The sequence below is a fragment of the Zootoca vivipara genome, chromosome 4 (assembly GCF_965207765.1).
Source record: "Zootoca vivipara chromosome 4, rZooViv2.hap1.1, whole genome shotgun sequence".
Taxonomy (NCBI): Eukaryota; Metazoa; Chordata; class Lepidosauria; order Squamata; family Lacertidae; genus Zootoca; species Zootoca vivipara.
In genome coordinates this window covers 26,221,488-26,245,791 of record NC_142587.1, presented here as the reverse complement: position 1 = coordinate 26,245,791, position 24,304 = coordinate 26,221,488, and the positions used below count along the sequence as shown (strand labels likewise).

The 24,304-nt window shown below is 40.9% G+C and overlaps 2 protein-coding genes across 5 annotated transcripts in view; both read right to left on the bottom strand.

Annotated features, from left to right (window-relative positions):
- SEPTIN10 (septin 10) overlaps positions 1-24,216 on the bottom strand; it is a 69,283-nt gene extending 45,067 nt beyond the window's left edge. For 2 of the 4 annotated variants that reach the window (XM_088668612.1, XM_088668615.1), the window contains exons 1-4: positions 13,773-13,825; positions 12,942-13,042; positions 11,278-11,426; positions 9,565-9,629 (exon numbers count right to left, since the gene is read on the bottom strand). The gene's annotated coding sequence lies outside the window, so the exon portion shown is untranslated. Of the gene's footprint in view, positions 1-9,564; positions 9,630-11,277; positions 11,427-12,941; positions 13,043-13,772; positions 13,826-24,093 lie in introns of those variants that run through there. The other 2 variants (XM_060273398.2, XM_088668616.1) reach the window with 2 other exon arrangements.
- On the bottom strand, positions 15,030-24,232 carry CHAMP1 (chromosome alignment maintaining phosphoprotein 1). Its single transcript, XM_035115522.3, has 2 exons — positions 24,094-24,232; positions 15,030-20,059 (listed from the first exon to the last, which is right to left on the bottom strand). The coding sequence occupies exon 2, from the start codon at positions 20,031-20,033 to the stop codon at positions 16,851-16,853; it is 3,183 nt and encodes a 1,060-aa protein (XP_034971413.1). The 5' UTR covers positions 20,034-20,059; positions 24,094-24,232; the 3' UTR covers positions 15,030-16,850.
- Positions 24,233-24,304: the final 72 nt, after the last annotated feature.

Here is a 24,304-nt window from a genome sequence, read left to right as displayed (position 1 = left end):
TCAAATCCTTCACCCTCATCCTAGGGTCACATCCACACCATATATTTAAAGCACATGGCTTCTCCCAAAGAATACTGGGAATTGTAGTTTCTAAAGGTGCTGAGAATAGTACCTCTGTAACAGGTATGCTACAGTTCCTGGATTCTTTGGGGGGAAGCCATGCTTTAAATGTAGATATTAGGGATGTATTTAGGCTATCTCACACATGCTCAGAGGTCTCCCCTCTTTATTATTTGGGTCTATGTTCTTGAGAGTCCTGGCTCATATTAAACTAGAACTGCACAACTTATGATCCACCAAGCCAAGTGGAACCCACCAGTCATGTACAATGCCCCATCACAACTCAATAAACCACCTATATTTGCTTTGCCAATATTTTTTCAAGAAGAGGCTTACCTAGCATCTAGATGGCCACAATACATGAGTGATGTCATGCATGGTGCTTATACAAGGCAGAGTTTCACCTGTTGACATTATTTTGGCTGAGGTAGTATGCTAAGATTTCAGAACAAGCTAAAGGAGAATGCACTGAGCAAGGGGACAACCTTAAAGCAGGGAATGTGTTCTGAAAGTTCAAGGACGCACAAAGTGTTATCTAGCAATCAGCTGACATCAGGAACACATTCTTCAAAGCCGAAGGAATGTATGAAGTGTGTGGGTTTGCTGCTGATTAAAGCGAATCAGAAAATGATTCAAGTTATTTATTCCTCTGGATATGTACACTTGGAAGATACAAATTTGAAACCATATTTAGAGTCCTTAAGGCAGTACGAAGAGATGCGGGTGGTGCTATAATCTAAACCACTGAGCCTAGGGCTTGCCGATCAGAAGGTTGCCGGTTTGAATCCCTGCGACGAGGTGAGCTCCCATTGCTCGGTCCCAGCTCCTGTCAACCTAGCAGTTCGAGAGCACGTCAAAGTGCAAGTAGATCAATAGGTACCGCTCCGGTGGGAAGGTAAACGGCGTTTCCATGTGCTGCTTTGGTTTCGCCAGAAGTGGCTTAGTCATGATGGCCACATGACCCGGATAAACTGTCTGCGGACAAACGTTGGCTCCCTTGGCCACTAAATCGAGATGAGCGCCACAACCCCAGAGTCATTCACGACTGGACTTAACTGTCAGGGGTCCTTTACCTTTACCTTTTTAAGGCAGTATGAACGAGATAAACCCTATTGGTTTATCCCACTTTTCTGTCAGCTTGTGTCCAGGCAGTAAAAGTTTAAAATTCACATGGATATTCCCCCACCCCAGCTCAGGACTTTAGCACCCTTGACTGTGTAAAGAGCAGAGCTTTTCTCTCAAGCTCTGTCACTTCACAATGGTACAAAGAACTATGAGCTTCCTTTTTCAGCATGCAGCGTTTTGTAAAAGCTCCGACTGAGAGAATAAAGGCTTCTCTCAAGGGCAGAAAGGGTCTTCTGTATTTCTTCTTACAAACTTTGCATCATAGAAATTTGTCATCTTTACTAAAATATTTGTTTCATATCATCCATTTCCCCTCTGCAATATTAATAAATGTTTTTGTGCCTTGAGCAAGGCCTGTCTTGCCTTTTGTGCTCATTCTTCAGCAGCCAGTGCAAAACAGCTGCTCTGGGGTTCCCATTTAGCCAACGGTGGCACATTATAATGGATGTAAAGATGAAAGTTTTCTGCTTCCATAGATAGTTGGGCCCTGCTTTTACTGTTCAGAACAACAGTGCTTGCACTTGTGAGCCTCCCAATGCCAGCATGATGGGATTTGCAGGGGACATGCCCATGATGATTGCAGCAGTGTAAAATGGACCAGGGTGTCACAGAATCAGGATTTACATTGGTCATTGCAAGGGCCATGGGATTTTCCTACTGGCTCCCAGGAAGAAACTACTGGCTCCCAGGAAGAAACTGCCATAGATACAGGATGTAACCAAGGAGCAAAGCATGCTTTATGTTCATTCGTGTTTTTTTGTTGTTTTTTTACTGTAGGGTGTCTGACAAGGAATTTGTGCATTTAGAAAATCTGTTGTGTTTTTTTAAAAAAACCCTCAATCTTGAATCACAGATCCTGCAGCAAAATAATCCTTCCTTATCCCATACGGCCATGGAGCTTGTTGAATCTTGATTTAAATATCTCATAAATTGATGACAGCAGTGCCAGGGCTCTAAAGTTGCTGCTGCCACAACTTGTAGTGAGTTTTGCTCCCATCAAGTTGCAGCTTATTACTCGTCCTTTCCTTATTCTTGGCTCAGGGCCTAATGGAATTTCTTATCCCCTCCAGCTATGACTTGGATTCTGCTGCTCGATAATTTATTACATTAGACACCATCTTTCACACAGCTTAGCTCAGTTGGTTAGAGTGTGGTGCTGATAACACCAAGGTTGCAAGTTCAATCCCCATATGGGACAGCTGCATATTCCTGCATTGCAGGGGGTTAGACTAGATGATCCTCAGGGTCCTTTCCAACTCTACAACTCTATGATTCTATAATTCTATTTCAGTCCTTCCCTGCTTACCCTGAGCTGCCAAAAACACATCCACACACACAAGGGAAAGTCCTTCCTTTTGACTGTTACAGCAAGCATGTCCTACAAACCACAGTCCTAGGGTTCCTTAATAAGGCCTGTAATGACATTCACTCTTCCTATTTCTCAGATAAGAGGGTATTCAACCAAGCAGTCATGTTTTCATAGGTTTAGCTGAGAACTGCCAACAAAGCATTCCTACTTCATTTTTACATAATTAGCTGTACGGAAATAATTTACTAGAAAAGGGAGGATAGAGCTCTGCCGTGACACAAAAATAACTGCCCACGCTCATGTTAACTTAATTCAGATATTGTTGAATGAACGTGGAGGCCAAGGATTCTAGTGTATTTATACTTCAAGATAAGTGCATGTGAATTTAGATCCTTCCTCTAGGTAAAGTAAAGGTAAAGGTAAAGGGACCCTTGACAGTTAAGTCCAGTCGCGAACGACTCTGAGGTTGCGGCGCTCATCTCGCTTTACAGGCTGAGGGAGCTGGCATTTGTCTACTCTGCAGACAGTTTTTCGAGGTCATGTGGCCAGCATGACTAAGCTGCTTCTGGCACAATGGAACACTGACATCAGAGCAGTGCACAGAAAGGCCATTTACCTTCCCACTGGAGTGTTACCTATTTATCTACTTGCACTTTTGGTGTGCTTTCGAACTGCTAGGTTGGCAGGAGCTGGGGCGCAACGGGAGCGCAGCCCATCGCAGGGATTCGAACCGCCAACCTTCTGATCGGCAAGCCCTAGGCTCAGTGGTTTAGACCACTCCTCTATTTCTGTTTAAATGATTGTAGAACAGCTGCATGTGTGTGTGTGTGTGTGTGTGTGTGTGTGTGTGTGTGTGTGTGTGTACTATTTTTCTAGAAAAAGAGGTGCCGGAACTCTCCATGAACGCCTCCCTTGTTCTCTTATAATGGAAATGGTGCCCACCTGAGATGTGCCCAAACTCAGTTCTGACAAGTTCTGGCTGAAAAAAAGCCCTGGTGTGTGTGTGTGTTACAACTTTTACAATAATTACAAGATGGATTACAAAACTCAAAAGCAATGAAAGCATCACATAATCAGTAAAAGCAATTCAGTCACAAAATGATCTGAAACGTGCCACTAAAATGTCTTCTTAGAAATCATGCTAGCTTGCACATATTAAAGCTAATCATTAAAGGTCCTCCCAAGTGAAGTATTTCCTAAGTGCTTATATGTATAAAGAGGGGTGCTACTATAGAAAAGTTGTGCCTGTGTTACTTACTCTGGTTAGCAGGACACCAGGAGCTGGAATGAATAACTTTTTCAATTATCACAATGGACAAAATTCAGCCAAAGACAAGTGCTTCTAAATTATTTTGCTATCAACAGAAGAAATTTTAATACATTCTTAATGACTGCAAGTTTGGCTGAATCATACCCATGTTTCCAGTTTGATGGAATACCATAACTAAATTTCCTCTTTCATATTCTAAATTGGGTTTATTGTTGTTGAATATTTCCTCCAGTTTCCATTTGAAAAAAGGAGAGTAGCTCAATTAAAAACAGAAGAAAACAAAATGAGCCATGTAAAATTTTCTGAGCATTCTCTTTGTGTATGACCTATTAGATTATTGCAATGTCTGTGGTTGGGTTCTTCCTGGAAAAAGTGTAACAAATTTATTCATAAATAAAGAGTTGGCAAACTTAGCAAAGTTATAAACAATGGATAATTATATAATCAACCTATTTTCCTCTTGCATGCTGGTCAGGTGTGTTTACTGAACCGTCTAAAAGCAGGTGGTTATGTAAAATGCAGAAGAGTTGTCAGGCCAGCTTCTAATTTTGTAAGATGCATACCTTAAATTATATGTATATTTAAAAATGACCAAGAAGAGCCAGACAGCACTGCAGGCCTCCTACTTCCTGTTCTGTATATGTTTAGGTTAAGTAATGTAGACTTGATTAAAATGATTACCCAGAAGCATGTAATTCTCAAACTGAAAACCAAGCAGATTAAGGGGTTGCCTCTCAGTGCTATTTTCTCTTTTATTAAGTATTGTTATTCATATCTATATTCCACCCTTTCCCCGAGGAAATAACATAGCATGCATGGTGTTTTCAGTTAATTAGGAAATGAATTCACATCTTACAAGAAGGCTAGGTGTACACAGTACATATCATGGGCATGATTCAGCCAAGGTTAAGCACTGTCTGTTCTGTTAAAATCAACTGAGTGTTAATCACATACCTAATTCCTCCAATGGAATTGAACATTTCCTGAATTTCCTGGATTATTCCCCCGTTTCCCCTCCCAAAAACAAATGATCTTTAGTATTTTTCACATAGATTCCAAACAAAAAGAATAGGAGAGTACGGTAAATGCTTACTCCTTTTTACAATTCCTTGCATATTGGAGAAGAGACTGGGACTCAGGATAGCAGAAATATATTTCACTGCAGCATGCCTTCAGCTTTCCACCTTAACAACTGAAGCCAGAAAATTTAATTGGAAAGAGACTTCCTCAGGCATCAGCTGTGGTAGTGATTAGGGTGGTTTAATTTGGTGGTTTCTCAAACATGCTGCCTTCGGGAAACCATTTCCACATCATCTTATCTGCTGTAAAATGGCTGTACAATTATTCCTGGGCATGTTTAAGGGTGCACAGTCAGTTTACAGAGTTTCATAGCTTGGCAAGCCTCTCTGGTCACATTTTTGCCCTGTGTGAACTGAAAGACCATGTCCAGGACACTCTCCTGTGATGTGCACTGCAGGAGATTTGTGTCTTCCAAGAAATGTGTCGTATCATTAGTAAACTTCTCATTCTGCTGGAATACCAGGGTCCCTTGAAACAAAGTTTTGGCTATGTGTTCCTCATTTTCTCTGTGGACTGTGAGTGTTCAAGCCGGGAAACTGTGGGATAGTTAACACATGTATATCTTGTGTTACAGCAGCATGCAATGATGACTTGCATGTATGAATGGGTCATCCTTGATGTAACACCACAAGCAGATCTTTTCCATATCTCCTTAAATATATTTTTCAGCTTTCAGTCACCAACTCTATTGGTGTATTCAGCTTTCAGTCACCAACTGTATGATAATGAGTGCAGAGAAATTAAGCTTGTGCTGATCTAGAAGCAAATACCATCTTGGATTTACTTCTGAGAAGACCTACACAGGATTGCACTTGGAATAGCACACGTGCATATGTGAATCAGGCCTGTGGCTTTTGTACTTGTTTAATACTGTTGCTTTCCCAGAGCAGGCTGTGCAAACCTAATGTAAGAAATGCCAGTGAACAAGCACTGTCGATCTTACCGTTTTTGCAAAATTCCAGCACACATTTGAGTTATTTGGATTTTAGAAAGAATCTTTACAGTTGTGTTGTTTTTGTGCATGTGTTTAAATACTTTCATATTCTGGGCTGTCTTTCTATTTTTCAGGCTGCCAAGCATTTGTCTGCTGCCTGAGTCAGGGCCCCACCCATGGAAGCAAGGCTGTGCTTGCTTTGCATAGCAGATGGAAGCTGTCATGCCTAAAAATTCCATTATGGCAGGATTTATTGGAAATGAACCTTCTAATAACTAGCTACCACACCAGCAATTTTTTTTTAAAAAAAGTCAAGGCAGTGTTCTCTGTTAACTACAAATAAGATGGAAAATAAAGAGTGTATTCAAAACAGGAAGAAGGGCCATTCTGTTTGACCTCAAACATACCCTGTAACATCCAAGTTTTATTCCCATGTGATAATTCTGTTTAAGTTAGCAGTCTCCCCCTCCCATGGAGTTTTTCTATAAATCAAAAATTCATCTATGCTATGCAAATCTTGTCTTGATAGGTGTGTTTGTATGTAATTAATCATTTCGGTTACCTTCCACGGGAAGAAAGCCTTGTGATCCAATGTGCAAAATATCACTGTCCAGATTGCCTTGCTGATAACTGGTGACACACTGAAGTTATTTCTGCTGAGAGCTGTAGATGGTAACAAGTAGTGTACACCAGACATTCCCAGAAGAGTGAATATGGACTTAGCAAAGAATTGTGAGAGACATTGGGGTGTGCTGTTTAGGGAATATTTTGTGCCTTTTCATAGTTACAGGTAAAAATTGCCCCAGGCACTACAGTGCCATCGGTTATTACCTTCCTATGTAATAAAAATGACATTCTTGTCAAGGAATTCCAGGAACGTAGCAGCCAAATCAGGAATAGTGTGTGTGCAGGTTTGGGGATGGTGTAAGATGAGCAAGTCAATGGTGTTGTCTCTCTCCCGAATCAATGCTAGGCTTACACACTGGCAAGACTGGATGTACTACCTACAGGGGAGATTCCAGAAAACATCACTTAGAGAGAGACTACGCACTTGTGGACAGAGGCCAATAGAATCAGTCACACATGTTCTTGTGCACTCGTACTAGACAATTTGATCTAAGTTTATTAATCAGTTGGTTGCTAGTAGGGAGTGGAATTCAGAATGCAAGGTAGCCTTCCTTATGTTTACTCAGGATGGGGATGGGATGGAGAGTGTAGACAGGTTTCTGCCACATGCAATGAGGATTCATGAATGGTATACAGCACTAACTTAAATAAAAAAATTCCTTCAGTAGCACCTTAAAGACCAACTAAGTTTTTATTTTGGTATGAGCTTTCGTGTGCATGCACACTTCTTCAGATACCACACGAAAGCTCATACCAAAATAAAAACTTAGTTGGTCTTTAAGGTGCTACTGAAGGAATTTTTTTATTTTACTTCGATCCAGACCAACACGGCTACCTACCTGTAACCAGCACTAACTTAAGTTTTAGATGCAGAGGGGTTGGGGGGTGAATGGTGTTTTGTTTTGGGGTTTTTGGGTGCTGAACCCTACTGGAATCTTGTATGTTTGCCAATAAAAGTTTAAGAATCTAACATTCTTGTCAGTTAAGTAGGGCCAGCCCAAGACATTTTGGCACCTGAGGCAAACCACAAAATGCCTCCTGCACCAGGGGAGAGAGGAGTGAAGATCTATATGGAGAACAAGGGTGGGAGGAGTTCAGCACCAGCTCTTATTTGCCAAGAGGTCACTGTATTTTGGTGGGGGAGGTTGCTGAGGAGGCAGCAGATCTGGCCTCCAAGGAGCGTCCCACAGCTGTCACTGCTACTGCATCAGCAGCATCAGCATCAGCATCAGCAGGTGATGCATTCCTTGGAGGCTGGAACTGTTGCCCCTAAGGATCCTGCTGCTCAAGGCGTTTGCTTCTCCTTGCCTCATAGGTGGGCCAGCCCTGCAGTCAGGAGTAGTTGTACACTGTTTCTCAAGCTTTAAAAAGTGAATAGCATATTTTTATCCTTGATTAGCTGGGGTAAGTGCATCAGAAATATGCACCAGAAAGAACAGCCAAAGCTGGATGAAGAATGCGTGGTTAAGTGGGTGGTGGGTGTAAGTTCGTTTGGGTTGTGTGTAAGTTCATTTGGTGGTGGTGATCTCGCAGCACTATGAGAGCTTAGGAAAATATTTTATCTGTTCTGTACAATAAAAATATTAATTCATGTTAATATTAGGGTCTATCCACTCTTAAGGAAATCAGCCCTGAGTGCTCACTGGAAGGACAGGTCCTGAAGCTGAGGCTCCAATACTTTGGCCACCTCATGAGAAGAGAAGAATCCTTGGAAAAGACCCTGATGATGGGAAAGATTGAGGGCACTAGGAGAAGGGGACGACAGAGGACGAGATGGTTGGACAGTGTTCTCGAAGCTACGAACATGAGTCTGACCAAACTGTGGGAGGCAGTGGAAGACAGGAGTGCCTGGCGTGCTATGGTCCATGGGGTCATGAAGAGTCGGACAAGACTAAATGACTAAACAACAACAACAACAAATATTAGGGTCTGATCACAGAATTGTAAAGTTTTATCAGATAAAAGGACTGAGTGAAAAATTAAGAAAATTGTATTACGAGTGTAAAGAAGGGTCACCCCTTCAGGGTGGTTTTTATAGAAGGTTTGATTTTATGTACATATTGATTGTAAAACTGAATGAACTGGTCATTGCAATATTTGTGTAGAATTATCCAAGTACTCCCTACTCCAAAACAAATGCTGGCTTGCTAACTATGCAGGTAGTTCTGACCATACTAAACATACTAAAAAGTGAACATACTAAATAGGTATCAGTAAAGTCTTGTTGGTTAACATAGTTACTTATGCTCCCTCTTCCTTCCTAGAAACAGGATCTTACTGAAGGATACAACTTTACCTTGAAATAGCACTTCAGATTTCTGAATATATTTGAATATTCACATTTTGATCTGGAGCCAGTTTAGTTTATTCCGAATTCCCCACCATAACATACAGGAAATTTGTGCTGGTCTGCTTACAGTACTGATTATATTCTTAGCTTAGTTGCCAGGGAACAAAGCCTGGCTAAATCCTTGTGTAAATCAAAATACAATCTCTCTTTCTAATCCTGTTGCCTTACTGTTTATCACAATTCCTGAACCAGCATTTACACATTCTATGAAATTTACATGGAACTGTTATTTCATTGAAACTGAGGAGGATCTGTCCTATTCTCAGGGTGTATATCCTCATGCCATACCCATTTTGAAAGAGGCACCAGAGCACATTTCCTATTCTCATTACTACTACTGAATCATATTTACTTATTTACTTGCCCTTTTGTTATAAGCTATCTGGGCAGAATTAAAAGTACAGTATCGTTATATATACGGCACAACAATAAAATAAGAATACAATAGAACATAATACATGAAGAATTAAGCTGTAAAAATAAATGTTAAAAGCTGCAACATGGTTTAAAAAGCTTGGTTTTTTTGCTGGAAAGTAATTAGAATAGCCATTTCTAATACAAAGTAATAGTAATATAATAATTTATCAGGGCTACAACTGTTATAGATAATCACTAAAGTTACAATAATGTTTAAATGCATTTTGCTTAAGCTTGCCTGATTCCATGAGAATTATGGCCTGAAGCTGATTAACGACGAGGCCACCTTTAAATCACTGAGCCTAAGAGTTAAGGGCATCTGTGTTTCACATTTTTATCTTATATTTTCTTTCTGAGAGTAAAACTAGACCAAAAATACGATAAAAACTCACATTTTGTTCTGTTGTAGACAAGCCCAGATTGTGAGCCAGATATTGATGACATTTCAGAAAGTTACCTAGAGTGTATGAGATAGAGATGGGTATAAATAGTAATTAAGTCACAAGCTGAACTTAACCGTTGAAGGTAATTGACTCGGGAAAAGTGAGGGTGAATATATGTACACCATGCCCTCCATACACTGGCAACTGCTATTTAAAACTCACTTATCATAACTTTTTTCATTATTTTTTAAAATAAATTGGTCAACTGAACCCTGAATAAGAATGTCATTTGTGTTTATAATTTCCTTTGCTCCTTAAAATAACATTGCAAATGTTCTTGGGAAGCCATTCAAGATTTTGGGTGCAATGGTTAAGTCTGTTGTCACCAAAGCCTCAATAGCATTCTTTTTAAAAGAAAGAACAGCGAAAGGTCAGCAGAGACAGTACCATATTGTTTGCTGAAAATTACAAAGGACAAAAGAGGAGAGTCATTTGACTTTAGCACACCTCCTTACTGAAATGGTTGCCAGTCACGTAATTAACCAGTCCTAGCAAGAAAAGCAGAACAGTTTGACAGGACAGATGGTATCTATTAAAAGTTGCATATTTATTTCACATACATTCTAACTAGCATTTTTAAAAAATACTCCATAATTTGAAGTGACTATCCAGCGATTTCTCTCTTTAAGTTTAAAACTTTTAGCTGATAAAGGCCTATTCCTATAGTCAATAAATAGCATATCTAATTAAACTATTTTATGCTTTTTAAAACGAGAACATATGGACGCTGACAACAATCTCCATGCAGAGATTTCAGGATTTATTTTCAAGCAGTTGTTATTGAACAACACAGGGATAGACAAGACAATACGGTTGAGAGGCTGTTGATATGAGATGGCTATGGTGAATTAACACTTTGCTATAATCAGAAAGCAAAAGCCAGGATGTTTTAAATGGGTAGGCAGGTATATTGAAGTTTAGGGCACTGCGATGTCATACTGTTAGTGCAAGGGCTTTTGCCTGTGCAATGGGACTTGCGTCTCCCTGCCTCCAACCCAAATCTGCTCTGGTGGGGAAAACTCCAGTACAGATGGAGGTGGCTAAGGAGGGTGTGCAGGGAGAGGAGAGGTAGAGTACCGTATCTTCTTGTTGCACAAACAGAAGTCCTTTATTGGTTAAAACTCTGTGCCTTTAGCAGTTGCTACAGCCAACAGCCAAACCAATTTTGGTTTATGATCTAGCCCTGATCTCTGCCAAGGAATAGATGCTGACAGTATGATTCCAGGAGGCACACAAGAAAATATACCACAGCTGACGTTTCACTCAGTGCCCGGTATATCATTCTTTCCTTGTCCCAGAAGGATGAAGCTGTACCAAAGAAGGAAGGATAGCATGTGTGAAGGAAGACAGTGAACATTCATCATCAGGTTAGAACATGTATCATTAGCAAAACAGTTTTTTTAAAAAAAATCAATAGCAAAATACACATCATTAGGATGATTGGGCAGAGGGCTTGTTCTGATACCCAGTTAAATGCAGTCCATTTCTTTGCACTGAGAATGTATGTACTACGGTACATGTACACACACTCTCCGAGAACCCATCATTGCCATTTCAGCAATCCCAAAAGCAGACCTTGCTGCACTTTTGACTTTAGAAGCACTTGGCTTTTGAATGAATTCAAAGCATTATTTACACTGTGAAAAATAGAGGTGCACTTACAGATGGAGCGGGAGCCATTGTTGTCCCTGGTGACCCGAATAACTGTAGCATTTCCCTACATGTAAAGTTCCATCCTGTGCCATTTCTTGGTCGCACTAAGAATATGATGGAATGCTGTGAGCCAGATTCATTCTATAGCTAATTTGCATCTAAATATATTCAGAAAAAGAATGAGAAATACTGGTATTAGTTTTTGCCTTTCCACCAGCACTTTTAAATCCTAGATTGTGGGCTGAAAGTGGAAAGTGAAGAGATTGGCCATGCTTAGTAACAGAAAAGTCAAAACATCCCATGTTTTCTCATTGTTTAAAAGGACTTTGCTGGACCATAAAAATGAAGTCAGATTGTTCTGACCCCTTTAGATAATGCTGTTACAAGCAAATATTTGTCCACTGCCACAGCTGAACATTCTTAAGTGCTCTGGCATCGCCTGCCTAGAAATTCCTTTGCAAGAGACTCCCACATTCTGGCAAAACATTCACTATTTTGGCTTCTGCACATAAAATAATTTAAATGGCAGTTATAAGAAAAATGCTGTGTTGTATGAAAAGTTCTAAAAATGTCTTGAGTAGTGCCTAAGAAGCAAAAGTCTGCTCAAATAGCTCATTGATAAAGTTTTTGCAGGCTTTTAACATAGGCAGGCTAGAGAAAGTCTAAATCAAAGTCCTTTTTTGCAATTTTAAGAGGGAACACACTTGAGACATAATTATGTCTTCTCATCAGTGGAAATGGTAGATGGCTAATAGAGGTATATTAAAAAAGAGAAACACCTGGCTCAGTAGAGCACAGCTTTTAAAATAAAAAGTAATGGGGGAGTAGCTTGAATTTTAGAGATTGCCCTGTCAAAACATAACAAAGAAATAGGATCTGAGCAAACCCTATAAAGGACTAGGAAAAGATGCCACTGGCAGAACTGTGAGAATTTTTTTTTGTCCAAGAGTTAACATGAGAGCATGCTGTTTGCCATGGTTGCAGCAAATTGTGGTATTGTATGTGTCAAGGGGTGCGGGTGGTGCTGTGGTATAAACCACAGAGCCTAGGGTTTACCGATCAGGTCGGCGGTTTGAATCCCCGCAATGGGGTGAGCTCCCGTTGCTTGGTCCCAGCAGTTCGAAATAGGTACCACTCCAGCGGGAAGGTAAACAGAGCTTCCGTGCACTGCTCTGTTTCACCAGAAGCGGCTTAGTCATGCTAGCCACATGACCCGGAAGCTGTCTGCGGACAAACGCTGGCTCAGCCTATAGAGTGAGATGAGTGCGCAACCCTAGAGTTGTTCGCGACTGGACCTAACAGTACCTTTACCTTTACCTTATGTGTCAAGGAGCCATTAGGGATCAAACACCACAGTCAGAACTTGCATATCACTTCATACACAATGCTTCTGAATGATACAAATGTGATCAAGTAATGCATGTACATGTGTCATGCATGTACATTATGGCCTGCCTCATCTTCTGCTATCAACAATAGATCAACATCTTCCTAGTTTTGTAAAAAAGAAAAAAAGTTAGGAAGTAGTAGATCGACTCCAATGCAAGCTAAATGCTAAATACTGCTGCCATCTAGCAGCTGATCTTAGCCACTATCCTAGAGGACAGCACAAGCAGAGTATCATAGCCAGGTTATTTTGTTGGGGGCACATTAAATGCTTCTAATTACCGTACCTTTAAAGCCCTAAAGGGTTTGGATCCAGAACCACCTACATCCTTCGCCACTACTCTGCTTTGCTGCCCAAGATGTGGAGAGGCTCATCTCTATTTCTCACCTATGAAGGAAGATACGTGTCTGTGATAAAAATGTCTATGCAGCTCCTCTTTAACCATCTTCTGCTCAATAGATCAATATTTATTCCAGCAGGTTTTTGCCTGGCCCAGTTGATGTTATCTGTTTTTATTCTGCCTACCTCTGTTGCATAATATTGTTTGATATTGTTTCATGACACTGAATTTAATTGTTGACAGCTGCCCTGAGAGAAGGGCAGGCTAGAAGTTCTGTTTGTTTGTTTTTAAGTAACTTTTGTCTGTCCCTGCATTAACAGTTCATATTGTACAAAGTGTTACAGATTCCCATCATAAAATGTATTGTGGGATATGGAAAAGATTATTAGACATTATTAACAAAGCTCCAGTCTAGTTAATGCAAAGGAAATACTAATAAATTAACATATGTTTTCACCTAGCAGTCGTTAGTTAGGTCCTGGAATACCCAAATTCAATCCATTGAGCCCCCTGATAGAGCTGGCAACTGTAACCACAAAGTGTCAAAATGTAATCCCATCCATCTCCAAGTTTTGCTAATGAGTTACATTTTATGAATTGATACCCTTGGGTTTTTTTTGGAAGCAGCTGTGCGCGTGTGTGTTTAGAAAACTATTCTAGCAGGGCATAAATAATAAATATTTATCTGTACCTATTTTCCTGTCATGGAACATCCTACATACTATAAATACAATTCACTTACATCTGTTCAAATCATAGCAATGGAAAAATCCAGACCTGCATGTTTTTACTTTTCCCAAGGGCATACGTCCTTACATACTTCAGAAAAGCTAATCTATGATGAAAACAAAATGCAGATTAGGTGCTATTCTTATATAAGGGATCACATTGACCTTTTGGGGAATTCAAGCCGTGTAAATATGTTGGTACACAGACAATGTTTTCATTTCTCATTTGGCTAAATTAATTTCAGATTCAACTTAATTCTTCTACATCTTGACTAGAGTATGCTTGGCATGGGCACCTCCAACTATTTTTATAGTTATACATGCAAGTTTTATGGCAGGAGACATCCACAATGCAGATGAAACAACTTATTTTCAAATATAGGTTAAAGTTTCACCTATAGCTGCTTGTATTGCACCCCTGAAATTTAAGCAACCAGCTTCTCTCTTCTGCAGAGCAAAAAGCTATAACGTGAGCTTCAAACAAATCTCAGGTTGCCCAAATTCTACTACTATGTACATACAAATCATGGGATTATGTCTATGCACTGTAAATATAATCCCCACTTCATGTTGGCACACTTTTTTTAATAAAAAAATACCAGTAATATTTAACAATGCTTACATTGGGCTGAATTATATTAATGACTTTGGAACTTTTCTATTTTATTACACCTTACATGATAAAGCAAGAATGTCAAGCAGAAGTTACAAAAAAAAGTTTTTAATAAAAATGGAAAAATCTATCCCGTGCCATAACACGTAGGTTCTTTAAGAGTTATTATGCTCTGCTTATCCAAGAGATTGTATCAGCAGAACAGTATCTTTGGACTTCATTTCACTTCTCAGTCTTTTGGTAAAATAAAAGGTTGCACACCATGAAAGATGAGATACGACACCTTCACATCTCAAATGACAAAAGGATAGAGGCTCCAAGTTTCAATTGCTATGGATAATGAACATAAGTAGTACTGTGGACTGGGAATGACTGAACCAATTTATCTACCACCTGAATGGCACGGCTGCCACTTCCTACACAATTTTGTTGATATCTAAATCCATTTCTCATGTAGAACAAGCAGGTCATGTATGATGTAACCACATGTGGTGCTGAATTTGAATCACAAGAGATTTGTATAGAGATTTGCCATTTAATTTTCTTTTTAAAGCAATATTATTTACATTGTGAATGCTATCACTTACCTGCATTAGAGAATGCACAGAAATCTGTACTAATTCCAGTAATAAATATCTGAAGTAATAAAAGCTGATGAAACATTACCTAATACATTCAATTTAACAATTTCAATGCAGAGATTATTTTTATTGTTAGAAGAATAGAAAACAATACTTAGAACGCATTCCCCAAATTATAAAGAACAATAATACAAGACAGCATATATATGTCCAATACATATGACATTATTCTAGCTATTTCACACACATTAATCTGCACTTCAAATAGAGAGCAGAAGCACAACTACTTAAAAAATCTAAACAAGCAAATTTATTGAGGTGCAAACATTGATTTTTCCTTGCAATACTTATAAAAATGATCACTACTTATGATTCAAGACAAATTACTATACTATTCCATGCACAATTTAAAACAATTTCAGTTCTGTGATGTTTACACTAAATATTGAGCTATTCAATATATTTCAAATAAAAAACTGGATTTGGAGAGTTAAACTGATTGGGCGAATTGCCACATTTCTGCTATTCTAGCTGCTTATTTTAGTAATTTAGAAAACCATAGTGCAAACCTATAATGTTGGGAGGGTTGGGAAAATGCAGACAAGGTATAGCTAGCAGAATCTGGACAATTTAAGAACAGAACAAAACATATTGAAATTAAATTTCAAAGTGTTTGTGAACATCTCTCACAAGGTCTAGTGAAACTGAAATATTGCCCCAGTGAGAATATTGTTGATGGCATAACCAAGGCTTTCAAGTTTCAGAAACATGAGAGATGTGTTTGCAATTGGGTCTGAATAAGCATACTGCATAGGTTTTTTTTGTATACTGTACTCCAGTTCCGATAAGGACCGAGGGGGTTGTTGGTATATGTGAAACTGAAACTAGTAGTAATTCTGTATCTACACAGTATAATGTAAACAATATAATAGCGGGAGGCTTCAAGGTCAGAAGCACAGGTAATGTTCATGCGCAGCCTGTCTCTGGGCCTATATAAGATTGAAAGAGTTGAGTTTGTTCATTTTCTCTTGCTGCTCTTCTCCCTGCGGTGAGGGGGAGGGCCATCTCCAGATGCAGCATGCTAGCAACTGATGTATGGGTTAATGATGTACAAAATCATTAAGCTGTAAACCGGAAATAAACCTTACTGCCTGTACCATGGGTGTGAAGCGAGTTTATTGCATCGGTGATTGTTTCCACAAAAGGCTTGACAACGCTGCGCAGAGTAGAGCATGCAGAGGAGCATGCTGGACACTTTGTGAGTTGGAAAAGATGCTCACAAATATTCAACAATCACAGGAGTCATAGGATTCTGCAGCAGTCTCCCTCTTGCAGGCAAAGAGGTCTGTTCTTAGGAGTGCCCTTCCAGCCACCATTGAAAGGACTGCTACTGCTGCAGTGGAGATGGCAAAAAGGAGCTGTTTGTGGGAGCATGTGGATCAGGGAATCAAAAGCCCACATTCCCTGGACACAAACCCAGGATGTAGGGTAGAGGGAGATGTACACCACCTCTGGGCTCTGCTCCTTCTGTCTCTCACCACCTCCAACCTTCTGTTATGGGTAGTGAAGTTGTGTCACGGCTCAGAATGTGATAATTCTGTTGCCAGAGCATTTGTAATAACTCATTGGCTGCTCTGTCCATGACTTAATCTCCATTTTTTTGTTTTAAAAACAGCACTCCATACAATCCAGTACAGACCTATTACTTTGGTAGTTCTGGGTTTACTATTTCTGCAAACTAATGGCTACAATATAGCAGTGTTAAGCAAACTAGGGCCCATTTAAATAAATGAGTTAAGTGCACTTAATTTCGCATTTAATTGTGGCCATCATGTTTATTGTGACATGCTGATATAGTTGCATAAAACAGTTCAACCGCATTACTGACAAGCTAACATTTTTGGAGATTCTTCAACTTCCAAAATAAATATGATTAAATCTGTGGTTCAGTAAGTGATTCGATAAGTGATTCGTTCAATGGTTCGGTGCCATCAACTGGCACCTTATTGGCCTCTTCACTCTGAGTAGGTGGCTCAGTTATTGTATCCATCTGTTTTTTATTGGCCTCTTCATTATGACGACTTTGGCAATGGGTTAGATGCTTCTTAAAGCCTCTAGGAAAGTTTGATTCAAAACTGCAACGTGGACATTTAAGCAAACTCTGACCATGAGCAGCAACATGGTTTTTAAGGTGAGATTCCAAGAGAAATGCCTTTCCACATATGTCACACTTGTATGGACTGTGAACGTTATGCTTGTTAACCAAATGATGCAAAACAGCACCTTTTTTCATAGCCCGGCAGCAACAAATTTTGCAATAATATTTGCCTTTGCCACGCTTCATATATTTTGCTATTTCTTCTTCTGAGATAAAGGCTTCCTTTTCTTCCGTAAACTGCAGCACACACTGAGGCTGAGTGGGAGTAACTGCATCAATTTTAGTGTCTTTGTTGAGGTCAGAAGTTTCTGTATCAAACTGTTCTTGATCACTGTTTGATTCCTGCTCCTTAACTTCAGAGGTATCCATTTCATTATTTCCACTCCCACTGTTATTTAGGTCTATATTTGCAGTTTCCTGATTTTCCTTCTTCGGTTTCTTCTTTGGACAAGAAAATAATACTTCTTCTTTAGCTTCCTTGGCTTGTATAAGCTGCTCCTTTGGAGCTAACAGACTACTGAATGGATTCTCACCTTCTGGCTGCTCAGCGAAGAAATCTTTACCAGATTCGGAATGTGCCTGCAAGTCTGAAAAAATGGGTGCAGCAGACTGACCAAAGTCAGAGACAGCAGTTTTGTGAACTTCCCTGCCTGCTGTTTCCAGTGGTCTGTGGACATCAGAACCAAAGTTCTGCTTTGGATCAGAAGACATAGGAGCAGGTTTTTGGAGCTCAAGTGAAAGAGAACCTTTTGAAGGCTCAGCAAAGAAACCTTGCCGTAGTTTCTCAGGGGAACCTGGAAGAGCCTTCTGTGGTTCAGCGAAGCTTGCATGTTTCTGAATTTCAGGAGAAACTGAAGAAGCCTTCAGCACTTCATGAGTAAGAACAGGAGGTTTCTGAGGTTCTCCAAAGGGAACATGCTCTGGAACTTCAGGAGAAACTGCAACATGTTTCTGGGGCTCTGGGAAGAAGGCATGCTTTTGGGCCTCAGGTGAAACAGGAGGTGGTCTGTGAGGTTCAGAAAACAGGGCATGTTTTTGGACTTCAGGAAAAGACATGTGACTTTCATGGAAGAATTGACGTTTTTGTACATCAGCAGAAGTAGGAGGAGGAACAGATTTCTTAGACTCTGGAAAAAGTGCCCGTTTTCGGGGTTCGGAAAACAAAGCACGTTTTTGGAACTCAGAAGAAACAAAAGGAGCAGGCTTCTGAGTCTCTGAAAAGAAAGGAGACTTCCGAGAGTCAGAAGGGAATTTCCAAGGGTCAGGAGACATAGGAGTTGGCTTACGTTGTTCAGGAAAGAATGAAGGTTTCCAAAGATCAGGTGACATTGGGGGACCAGACTTTCTAAGCTCTGTTGGCATGGGATGTGCAGAGGGTGGTACTGCTGGTGATGACCTCCAGGTGTCAGGAGACAAGACAGGTTTCCAGCCTTCAGGATAAACAGAAGAAATGGGTTTCCAGGGCTCTGAGGAAACAAGACTAGATTTCTGAGACTCAGGCAAGGAAGTAGATTTCCAAGGCTCTGGCACAAACTTCTGAGGCTCTGGGGACATCAAAGAACCTGGTCTTCGAGGTTCTGAGGCAGGCCTCCTGGACTCCATTGACATAGATGTGGGAGGTTTGGGGGACCAAGGTGACACAGTAATAGAAGACTTCTGTTGTTCGTGGGAAATATTAGGAGCATTCCTCCAGGGTTCTGGAGCAATACTAGGAGCAGACCTCCAATGATCTGGTATTGGTGGTTCAGGTTTCCTTAGTTCAGGGGAAAGCGCTGAAGCAGGTCTCCGCATCGGAGGAATATGCCTGCGAGTTTCTGACGATATAGCAGATGTAGATTTCTTTAGCTCAGGTGACACAGCCGGAGAGTGCCTGCGGGGCTCAGGAGACACTGCTGGAGAGTGCCTGCGAGGTTCAGGAGACACAGCCGGAGAGTGCTTGCGAGGCTCAGGAGACACAGCTGGAGAGTGCCTGCGAGGCTCAGGAGACACAGCCGGAGAATGCCTGCGAGGCTCAGGAGACACAGTTGAAGCAAATTTCTGTGGTTCAGATGCAGCCACAGGTGGAGATGCAGGCACAGCAGACTTCTGAGGTTCTGGGGATACAGGTTGTAGGGGTTTTTGTGGTTCTAGAGAAACAGGTGGTGCAGGCTTCTCTGACTCTGAGATAGATACATGCAATTCTGGATGTACATTAGGGAAGGGTTTCTGTGGCTCAACATATGTGGCTGTGCCAGGCTTCTGTGGCTCAGGGGAGATAGTAGATACAGGTTTTGATACATCTGAGGACTCCACTGGAGTGGGTTTCAGGGGCTCTGGAGCCACAAAAGGGACTGGTTTCAATGGCTCTGATGACACCACTGGAATAGGTTTTGGAAGCTCTGATGATGCAACAGAGATGGGTTTCTGTGGCTCTGGGCATGCAACTGGAGCAACCTTCGGTTGCTCCATGGATACAACTGAGATGGGCTTTTGTATCTTGGAAGATAACCCAACCTCAGGCTTGAGGGGTTCAGAGGGAGCCAGCTTCTGAGATTCAGGAGAAACAGTGGGTTTCAGTGACTCAGGAGATGGAGAAGACTTCTGAGGTTCCACAAACAGAGGTTTCTTTACAGTTTCTGCACCTGTTGCTAACAAATCTTTTTGCTCTTCTTTCCATTTGTCAGGCATTGCATGGTGTGCTGTGATGTGATAATAAACATTGCAATACATTTTGCTGGTAAAAAAACATTTGTGGCAGTGGAACAACTTTGCACTTTTCTGGTAAAATATAAGTTTCCCCAGTCCTGCTGTATCCATTTCATCACAAAACTCGGGGTGGATAGTACCCATATGAATCTGTATGTTTTCATAGTCAGACCCTCTGAAACTGCAGTGGTCACATTCCAAACGCTCTGTTGTTTTACGCAGGATCTTCAACATGTCCATTTTTCTGTTGTCAACTTGCATAACACTACACATATTTCAGACTGTAAGCTCCAGTATTCCTGAAATAAAGGTTAAAAAGTTAGCACATGACATACAAAAAGTTCTTATTAAAGTAAAATTAACTAAATGAACACTCAGCTGAATAATTATATTTCCTAAGAAAAATCAAATCATCTGACCTTGTTAAGCTGTACATCACAATCTTCCACTTCGGAGGGAAATCACCCTTTGTACAAGTACTTCTGAATATTAATCTCTTCATTGTATACAAAATCATCAGCAGTTGCTGACGGCAATTTAATCTGTTTACCAATTCCAGATAGTTCTTTCTGTTGCAGAAAGCCTAACAAAACACACAATCTGCAGAGAATATCCTGCTAGTTCTAGATTCTTTTATTTAAATCCTACAAGCAAATTCCAATGGAATGGAGCTAGCAAATGTATGGGTTGTGAATTTGGCTTTAAGTGAGCTGATCTTCCTGATTTCACTATTAAATTATGCTGTATTCTTCCTCATTCTGTATACCAACTAAATCAGTCAAAACCCAGAAGGGCCATTACATAGTAATGTATATCACAGTTGTAAAGTACAGAAATTTTGTATTAGGAATATTTTGCTATGTGCCAGTAACATTCACTCTTAAAAGGGTTAGACTTATAGCTCTTTGCAGATGTTACTATCTCCCATGTACAGCAACACGGAAGCAAGGCAATGAGCCACGCAGATAAGTCCCACTCCCAATGCCACACACTCCATCTAGTGCTTCCCCCAAAACTTATGCATATAGCACATAGACAGCTGCAGTGGAGGGGTTTTAGTCACAGCTGGAGCAAGGCAAACCACAAGCCCAGGTTCAGATACAATGCTATGTCAAATATTGACTTTGTTCCAGAGGTAGCATGGAAGCAGGAGGCCTGGTCAAGGAGCACAGTGACTGCAATCTTCCCCCTAGCAACCTGCATATTTTTTCATTCATGCTAAGCCATGGGGTAACCTTCATTCACTATTTCAACAAAAATAAAAACTAACCAGAACTTTTGATTTCCATGTTCACTGCTACATGGGAAACCCCAGGATGCATCCTTGATGCCATTTCTCAAGGCACCATATACTACTTAAAGTTTTTGGAATATTAAAATATTTGACATTGAAACTACCTATTAGCAATGTAGAAGCACACTGACTCCATAGCTTTCAGGAAGCTACCGTAGTATAGTAGTAGGAAAATAATCTGTGAAATAGAAGCCTCCAATTAAAATTTCAAATAAGCCAAAAGTCGCTGGATATTTTTTATTTCTCAGCCCACCATCTGCAAATGGGGATACGTGAGAACATAAAAGGAGCCCACAGGATCAGGCCAATGACACATCTAGTCCAGCATCCTGTTCTCACAGTGGCCAACCAGATGCCTGTGGGAAACCCCAAAGCAGGACCCAAGCACAAGAGCACTCTCTCCTTCTGCCAATTCCAGCAGTGGACATTCAGAAGCATTATTGCCTCTGACTGTGGAAGCAGAGCACAGCCATCGTGGCTAGTAGCCATTGAGCCTCTTTTAAAGCCACAGTACTGGCTTGCCTCACAGGATTGTTGTTAAGGACTACTGAGATAACACATCTGAAGCACACCGAACACTAAGCAAAAATGATGCATAAATACAAACTATTAAATATTTAAATATAAAATACTGTTTTCTTGATGACAGATAGGTGTGAAGCCACTATGAGTTTTCTTAAGACTGGCAGGTGCATACACTGTAAACATATTACCGGTAGTGAGGACCACAGTTCACAATACTGTATATATTTTCTCTGGCATATTCTGTACACATCACTCCTCACCTACAGCTATCACCCTTAAGACATTGAGACTTGCTTTAGAAAGAAGTGCAAAGTATATTACACTTGAGTGACCTCTGGAAGTTATTCTATTGGTAGTTATTTTTTACCAGTGCCTTGGTTTGTTTTTAACTACAGAATTTTATTTCGATTGTTTTTATGACTGTCACTAGCCACTTCAAACATTTGGAGAGGCAGCATGCAAAATGTTCAACAAGTTGAATACTACAAGGTGCTAGAATGCATTTTCTATCCTTCAACCTTCAACATTATCAAAGTTAATCATAATGTTTTGATGTTGGGCTTTAAAGTATCTTTATGTCTCAGCAGGTTGGTCTCTTGAAATGAGCTTCCACAGCTGAGAACACCCTTTTAGGCAAATAAAAGGACCCCAAACTGAAAGATCTAGTTTCACAGAGTTGAGTTCTAATAAACAAAATGCCAGTCGAAACCAAGAATCCGAACCCCTTTATAAAATGTATAGTAGGGATTCTGGCCCTATAAATTTATATTAGAAACATGTCTTAGGAAAAATTAAAGGTTTCCACCTGCTTAAGGTGACAACAGTCACCTTAAGTCTCAGAATCAACCCAAGTCTCAGAATCATAAAGTGAAATGATTGTACTATTTGCTTTTAATAAACAATAGTATTTATTAAAATGTTTTCAAATATTTATTTTTATTATGTATTTTGGGTTTTTATATTGTGATTTTATGTTGTAGCTGCCCTGAGACCTGTGGGTATAGGGCGGTATACAAATTTAATGAATAATAATAATAATATGAAATACTAACATTAACATAATGTTCCTCCTGTGGCACAATGGGTCAGTGCATTTGGCTGTTAACCAGAAGGTTAGTGGTTCGTACCCTCCCAAGGACAGCTGTGGGCAGGATTGACCCTTGGGTACCTCCCAACTGTACAATTCTATGATCTGTGCCTGTTTGCCCATAGCAGTACTAGCACTTCATGATGCATCAGGAAAGAAAAAATGGTTTGGGAAGTTGCGATTAAAAACAAAGCATATGTAACAACTAAACATAAGATTTTGTACTAACCGATTGGGATGAAATCTCCCCTCATCTAAGAACACCATATATTTACTAAAAGAATCAGGGCACTACACGAAGAATATTTAATAGGATTATATGAATGGTATGCCAAACATGCTGCTGTTACTGAATGCACCCAATCCAAATGCCAACCCCTTTCAAGAGTCACCTCATGTTGAAAAATGAATTCTACTCTTCCTACCCTCATTTCCAGGGTTCCTGGTCTTCCAAAAGAAGACAGACACCCTATTTCAGAACATCACATCTCCCTAAACAAGCACGTCACATCAGAAATCACAATGCAACTTAGGAACTTTCTTTTTAAAGTTTTGATGGGGCTACTCATGCTCTTATATCTGTCATCAACAGATGAACAAGCATCAGCTAAACCTTTCAGTGTATACAAACTACGGTATGTGTTTGGTTATTTGTTGAATTAACTGCTGCCAGCCTCTGGAAACAGCAAACAGAACCACCTGAATAAAATGGCAATATAATATGCTTTCCAAGAGACTATTTAAGCAATGATATTTCCACCAATAGAATAAAACATGTCTTGAAATGTGCATCCCACTGCTGCAGTTAGACGGGGGTGGGGGGTGGGAATCCAAGCCGATGTTGGCCTTACACAAAGGATGGGGTACCTGTAGCTCTCCTGATGCAGGTGGCCCCCAACACCCAATGAGGCCCGATAACCTTAAGAGTTAATCCCAAATAACTGAGCCTCGTAGCCCAGCCTTCAGGAAACAGCAACGACCTGCTGCTGCGCATAAACGTTGCTAAGGGCGAAAGAGCTTAGGGCCGACGCCAAGCACAGTTGAAGACGGTTCGATCGTGTGCACGCACGAGCCGATTAATAAGTTTGTCAGCAACAAGCTCTTCGCAATGACGGTAGGGGAGGGGGAGGTATCAATGGGGGAGGGAGAGAGGCGACAGACAAGAGCTGTACGCGCGCGCGCAGAGAACGGGGGAAAGGAACGCGCAACCGAGCGCGCGCAAAACGCTACGTGAACGGAAAGTGGGAGGGGACAAAAGGCTACTGTGATGCGTTTAAAAAGAAAAAAGGGCGGGGAGGCGAGCCGAGCTTTTCACACATGAGGTGAAAACACGTCCCTCTCCATTACCCTATTAAACTGGGGGGGGGGGTGGGGAGGTGGTGGAGGAGGGGAAGGAAGGGGGGCTGAAGAAACGGCAAAGTACCTACCCGGGAGAAAACAACGGCTACGGAGTGAGAGGGGCGCTTCCCTACAATGGCGGCTGCTCTCACAAGCCAGGGTCGAGAGGGATGCCGGAGACTGTGGCGCGCGCGCAGGAGGGGGGAGGCGGCGGCTGAAGGCGCCAGGCGACGGTACTGAGGCGGAGCGGTGGGTAGGCCGCGCGGCCACACAGGCGCCCTTTCATTGGCTCGCGCCGTC

Bases quoted from the DNA above. Each gene is read 5' to 3' on its own strand.
- CHAMP1 (XM_035115522.3), bottom strand. From the start codon at position 20,033: ATGTGTAGTGTTATGCAAGTTGACAACAGAAAAATGGACATGTTGAAG.